General features: G+C 42.2%; 1 protein-coding gene across 1 annotated transcript in view; it reads right to left on the bottom strand.

Moving 5' to 3' along the window:
* LOC138373671 (uncharacterized) overlaps positions 1–7,092 on the bottom strand; it is an 11,745-nt gene extending 4,653 nt beyond the window's left edge. Inside the window, exon 1 of the mRNA XM_069340019.1 lies at positions 7,013–7,092. Coding sequence (XP_069196120.1) covers positions 7,013–7,092 — 80 coding nt within the window. The remainder of the gene's footprint in view (positions 1–7,012) is intronic.
* Between the last annotated feature and the right edge of the window lie 386 nt (positions 7,093–7,478).

The raw sequence follows: 7,478 nt of genomic DNA, 5'->3' as shown, positions 1-7,478 counted from the left end.
TCTCTCTCTCTCTCTCTCTCTCTCTCTCTCTCTCTCTCTCTCTCTCTCTCTCTCTCTCTCTCTCTCTCTCTCTCTCTCTCTCTCTCTCTCTCTCTCTCTCTCTTTCTCTCTACTTTTCCGCCTCTCGTTTCTCCTCTTTCGTTGTCTGCCATTCCTTACATTTATCCCTCCTTTCTTCTTTCCTTCCCTTCTGTCATCCTTCTCTTTCTTCTTCTTCTTCTTCTTATTCCTTTCTTCCCTCCCCCCCCCCGGTCCCTCCCTCTGCATCATACCTTGGTGCAGGTAAAGAGGAACCCAGTCAACCCACAGTCAATCCACAGTCAACCCAGGGCCCAATAGTTACCATTTCCTGAAGGAGGCTTGGGGCGGGTGGCTGTAGGTGTATATGCACGCACACACACACGCGCGTGCGCTCTCATACACGCATACACACACACACACACACACACACATTTAAACACGGTCTTATACACGTACACAAGGCCTCGAACGCTTGCATATATACACACATAAGCTCTCATACTCGTATGTAAACGTGTGTGCGTGCATGCTCGCACACACGCGCACTCTCACACATGCACACGAACGCAAACACATACACAAGCACACACAAGCACACACACACACACCCACACACACACACACACACACACACACACACACACACACACACACACACACACACACACACACACACACACACACACACACACACACACATACACACACACACACACACACACACACACACACAAACACATCTTTCTAAATAAAGCAAAACCATCTTGATAAACAATTCCCATTAACCCCCAGCAACCACGACAATCCCAAATTAACGAGCCACAATTACCTAAACAATCAGATGTCTTGAAGGCGTGTCAGCTGACTAGGTAAACACCTTGTTAAGCGGTCAGATAACTTGTTAGTCACTAAAAGATATTTTTTAACAGCTTGGCCCCCCCCCCCAACCCCGAGATAAAGGGCCAATTGAGCCGAGTGGCGTTCGTAAGGACTATATACGAGTCATCAGGCTATAACGAAACCCGTATATCTTTCTCAGTCTTACGGGGGCTTTGGTTTACAGTTGTTTAATAAGCAGTTGATGAGCTGCGAAGCCGCTACGAGGTTGTTAAGACCGATAACAACCTCGGGTTGATTACAAGTTTACAAGGTTGTAAATTATTTAAGAAATGTAAACGATGCCGCTACGATTGTTGAGAGATGTACGGGTTTCGTAAGAAGATTCGTAAATGGAATTTTTAAACCCCCAAAAGACAGCCACATACGCCCACAACTCTCACTATCACCCTCCCACACACCCACCGCCCATACTCCCCCCCTCCCACAATCTCCCCCCCCCCCTCCCGCACTGCTGGTGACAGGAACATCTCTGGTATCTCTCTCATCTCCCAAACCAATGTGACTTATCTCTCATCTCCACGGGGCCGGCGCGCGCTATCTCTCATCTCCCAGACGTGGCTGTGCTATCTCACCAGCATCCAGAGGCCGGCGGCTCTTTTCTCATTACTCAGGAAACAGTATCTCTCGTGATATCTCCCAGAGGATAGCGAACTATCTCTATCTCCCAAGTTAGGATGGGTTATCAAACAGGGGAGAGTTAAAGCTATCTATCTCTTAAGTGTTTCTCAGTGGAGTTTGAGATGTCTCTTAGTCCTGAGAAATAATGATTTATATATCTCTCTTAATGAGTTAATGTGTTACAATCTCTCTATAGCAAGGGGTGAGGAGTAGGTTAGGTTAGGTTAGGCTGCTTCTCATTTTTTGTATAATTTATTTAGACATAATATTTAGACATAAATCTAAAACATTCTCACGAATTCACTCTCTGTGATGTTCAGAATGACATCCTTCCACTCATTCTCTGAGTTACCTCACTCACTCTCACACACACACAGTCGCTCATCCTCACACAGTCACTCACCCTGCTGATTCTTAGGGTTACATGTGCTGAGTAATTTTAATGCTGAGATCCTAGAATATAGTCGTTTCTAGGACAATCCTTGAACCTTTCTCACTGATAAAGTCTTATACCAAGTGAAAGGCTTTAATGTAAGTCTTATACTGACACTTAAAAAAAGGTTTCAGACTTGAGACCCAAGTCTCCCATGAGTTTTTTTTTCAGGATATGATACAACATAACTTCCTTTCCCTTTCAGTGGGAGGTCCCATCCCATCATGCGGGATTTTAGCCATCAGGTAATTCTTCTTCCTTTCACTAATTACTATCAGTTGATGTTAATATTCATTTTTTTTGTTAGCAAAACCATGCAGAGTATCAATGAAGTTTTAACACATAGAGTGATCTAAATGATCTCCCCCATCTCTTTTGATTACTTTTTTTAATGTTTACCTGTACAGACCTAAGACTTATTCCCATCCCAAGTCTTTTCACAAGATGATCAAAGACCCTTATAGCCGGCTCTTCCCAGGACTTTTTTTTTTTCCCGGGTAAGTGTTGGAGTTCATAAAGCAATAGTCTCTCTCTCTCTCTCTCTCTCTCTCTCTCTCTCTCTCTCTCTCTCTCTCTCTCTCTCTCTCTCTCTCTCTCTCTCTCTCTCTCTCTCTCTCTCTTTCTGACACGTCATTAAAACTTGGAGTGTGAGGTTGCCATTCTTCCAACAGTCTACACCCCCCTACCCCCCCTCCTGCAGACACGTATATGTGTACGCACGCACATACATGTATGCATATACACATCCGTGCACACATTCAGTTTCGGTGGATCGTTGTACAGTACGAGGAACATCACACTCTATAGCGGAAAGAGCGGAAGGTACGTAAAGCCACTCTTGGGGCATCGAACTGGAGTCAACTCACTCTTTAGCATCGAACTCGGGTCCACTAGACTGAAGCCCCGGAACGTTAACTGCTCAACCACCATGCCTTTAACATAGAATATTAGAAACCATAAACCAAAGAGAACCAGAAACACAATGAAAACTTTGAAAGAAAAGAAAGTAGAAAACTAGGGCAATAGGAAATAAAGCATTAAGTATAAATACAAAAAACCTGAAACTAAGAAAAATTACAATAGTAGTTAAGTTAGAAAAAAACAAACGAAAACAAATAAACTAAATCACAGAACTAGAAATCACTTAAGATTTACACGTGATTCAAAAGCTCTGGGTGCATCCCTAGCCCACGCCTCAGACGACTAGAGCACGACATAGTCAAAAGGATTGTAACCTTGTGGGGGGTGGGGGGGTTCAACTGAATCCTCTATAGGGGTTCCTAAGGCTTCCACTGAAACTGAACTAGAGGATTCACACAATCCTCCTCTCCCACCCCTCCCTCGCACTCTGGCTTCCTTCTCCAGGAATTTCTAAGGAGTTTGCTTGCGAGTGCACCTAGAGCATACGTTCGAATCCCTTTAACGGCTCCTACTGATCTTCTCAATAACGTTAGTGAGATTTCTCTGTTGCTTGAGATTCTTCAGAGATAATTTATGGAAAATTATAATTGTCTCAAGACAAGAATTAAACTTGCTTTTATTGAATGTTTCTTGGGGAAGAGTAAGTCCATTTTCTCGAGGTATTCATCCAGTCGTTCTCATTCATTCATCCATATATACTCATTCATTCATCCATGCAATCTCATTCATTCTTACACTTATAATATTTTATTCACCCATATATAGTTTATTTCATCCATTCATATATTTTCATTAATATATACATTTTCATTCATTAGTTTATCCAGTCATCCTGACTTACCCATTCACTCATTCATTCAACTATTATTTATCATTCATTCATTCATACATACATTAAAGAAACTGAATAGATCAATGAGAAGTCATTCATATATTTTAATTCATTATCATTCGTCCAGTGTTTTTTTAATTCATTCACTCATCTATTCACTCAGCTATTCGCCGATTCATTTATTTTTACTAATTACTTCATAGATTTTTATTCATTTAATATTTTTTATTAATTTATTCATTCATTCTCATTTACCAACTATAATTCGTTCAGCCGTTCATTGTCATTCATTCAGTGTTTCTATTTAATCCGTTCACTCATTTTTTCATTCTCATTCTTATTCATTCGGTCATTCATTCACTCTCATTCACTCATTATCATCCATTCTCATTCATTCATTATCATCCATTCATATATATATTTACATCCATTACTTTTAGTTCATGAATTCTCTAAGTCATTCATACATCCATTCACGTATTCATTCATCTAAACACCCCCTTCATTTATTTATTCACCATGTAAACCCATTAATCAAATGACATTCGTTGATCTATTCATACTCCTATTCAGTCTACTTCATCCACTCATTCTCTACATCACTCATTATCTTCCATCCATTCACTCAAGTATTCATCTAATTAATTTCAAATATTCATTCATGTACTCTCTCTCTCTCTCTCTCTCTCTCTCTCTCTCTCTCTCTCTCTCTCTCTCTCTCTCTCTCTCTCTCTCTCTCTCTCTCCCTCAATTTTTATTACACAATATATTAAGAATAGTCCACTCGGCTTCAAGACTCGTGAGTCAGCGTCTAATCTGATTATTTTTTTGTTTATAACGTCCAAATTAACGTCTAAGTAACGTGGACCCACCCTCATGGCCCAATCAGTTCATGCTTCGCAAATCGCTGTGTCTAGAATGATGATTTACTGTCCAATCAGCGTCTAGGAGTATGAATTAGTGTCCAATGTGCGTCCAAGAGCGTCAACCATTGTCTAATCAGCATCTAAAAGCATGAATCACCGTCCAATCAGCGTCCAGGAGCATGAATCACCGTCCAATCAGCGTCTAAAAGCATGACTCACCGTCCAAATCACCAGCGCAGCGACTCGACAGTGGCCCCGACGCCCGTCAATAAGATTATAAAAAAACGGGCAATAATTTATCCAAATCAGACAGAACATCTGTGCTACACCTCTAGTTAACGAAGTAATATATATTAGTCCCTCCTCCATCTCCTCCCTCCATTGTCAATAAAGAAAAAAGGGAGCACTGAAGTAGTAAAGACGTGTATGTATATATATATATATATATATATATATATATATATATATATATATATATATATATATATATATATATATATATATATATATATATATATATATATATATACATATATATATATATATATACACATATATATATATATATATATATATATATATATATATATATATATATATATATATATATATATATATATATATATATATATCCTTACATGGCCGTCTTGTCTGTGTACAGTGACCAACCCATGGCTATACTTTCAACGTCTGGATCATAGCTACATCCTGATCTCTCTACTGACCGTTTATGCTACGAAACCCACTCTCCGGAGATGAGGGGACTGAGCTATGAGGAAAGACAGAGAAATGGACCTTGCCACACTGGAGGAGAGATAGGAGGAGAGGAGGTGGGACATGATAACGACATATAAGATTTTAAGATAAATTGACAAAATAGACAAAGCAGCATTGTTCAAAGCTAGGAACAGCAGAACGAGGGGTCATAGATGGAAACTGCAGATCAAAATGAGTCACAAAGACATCGGGGCTAACTGGACCCCGCAAGCACATCTAGGTGAGTACACACACACACACACACACACACACACACACACACACACACACACACACACACACACACACACACACACACACACACACACACACAGACACGTGGGCCTCGCGGCTGAGCGGACAGCACTCGGGAGTCGTAGCTCAAAGGGGCCCGGGTTCGATTCCCAGTCGAGACAGAAACAAATGGACAGAATTTCTTTCACCTTGATGTACTGTTCACCTAACGGTAAAAAAAAGTACCAGAGAGTCAGACTGGTGCTACGGGCTGCTTCCTGGGGATGTGTGAGTGTGAGAGAGAAACCTGTAGAAGATATGAAAGGACAATAGGTCAGGAGTCTGTACATTAAACAACCGACGGTTAGAAAGGCGGGGTCCAAGAGCTAACAGCTCGATTCTGCAGGCACAAATAATAAACACACACACACACACACGAGAGAGGGGGGGGAGGGGCCACTTAACAAAAGCTTCCAAGAAGTCTTCAAGTTGGAACCTGATATGCCACTAGAGTTAACGAGCACTTACACAACGAACACTCTCCACTGAAATGGCAGCGACACCAGAAATAGTAAGGCAAACTATTTACTAAAGAAATGCTACACAAACTAAATGTGACAAAAGCTAAATGATCAGACAAGAGATTTTCGCCTTGGGCACTATAGAAGGCATCAGGAAGCACTGTGACATTCCCTTGAGAGAACTTCCAGGCTGTTACCTTTCTGACGCGAAAGGAGAAAGACTTATGAGTAGACAACCCCCCATCTAACGCCAGGAGCTCACATCAGAATAACACCAGCAGCATATACCATACTGGATCTCACCCACCTATGTGAGACACACTCTTGAATGTGCAACAAACGTCCAACGAAGGATCATCACAACAATGGGACATGGATGGAAACTCGAAACGAGTATGACTGAGAGATGATATACATTATTTTTAGCATAGCAAGATTATGACTCGAGTTAGAAGTTGGAAATAAACTAATTCTATCCACAGTTTGGAAAATATAGTATCCAATAAGATGGTTAAGAAGCGGGCCGCCCCCTTTCATTAAACAAGTGTTAGATCTAGTGAGGGGCGTAGGTCAGGCGCCAGTCCTTCGCCCTCTACAAAGCACAAAACACATAAATGCAAAACACAACGTACAAAAGCTACCATATTCGCACTCATGACAAATTTAACATCTGACAGTTTTACTTGCTTTAATCTCATTAACTCCTGCTGTAGTTGGCTGAGAGCGCCGTGAGTCACAGCACAAGCGGTACCTGCTTGAGGCCAGTTAAGGAGAGGCGTAATTAACCTGGTACAGAGCCGCGTGTACCATATTTGTGGTGGGGGGGGGGGGGGGTGTTGTAGCTCATACAGCTGTAGTTCCTCGCCCCCTGTTGCATCCGGCCGCAGCTGGCTTCACATCTGGCCCTCACCTGGTCTCATATCTAGCCTCTAATGACTCCTCACACTGGCTTTTAACTGATCCCTCATATGGATGTACTACCTCGCGCATGCTTCTCATAACTGTCACATCTGCTGGCCACCACACACACCTGCAGTCCCACCACATATATACCACGAGTCTCTTGCTCCCCCCTGCATCCTCTGCTGCCCCTTCACATCTGACACACACACATCTGTTGATCCAGAATACCTGCCCACTCCACACACACACTTGACGATTCCTCGCACCTTTCCACGCGCTGATAGAATTTACCACCTGCCATCCTGGCTACCTACAATCAGAGGCCCTCAACAAGCCGGTCCACGCCCCACCTTCTATGACAGCCGGATACGTCCACCTTCTCTTACAGCCGGATACGCCCACCTCCCCCGACGGCCGGATACGCCTACTCTTTCCGACACTCGGATAGCCCCAAGTCTCCAGATAAAATATCC

The sequence above is a fragment of the Procambarus clarkii genome, chromosome 43 (genome assembly GCF_040958095.1).
Source record: "Procambarus clarkii isolate CNS0578487 chromosome 43, FALCON_Pclarkii_2.0, whole genome shotgun sequence".
Classification (NCBI taxonomy): Eukaryota; Metazoa; Arthropoda; class Malacostraca; order Decapoda; family Cambaridae; genus Procambarus; species Procambarus clarkii.
The sequence above is the reverse complement of the archived record's forward strand: the minus strand, read 5'-3'. Positions and strand labels throughout refer to the sequence as shown.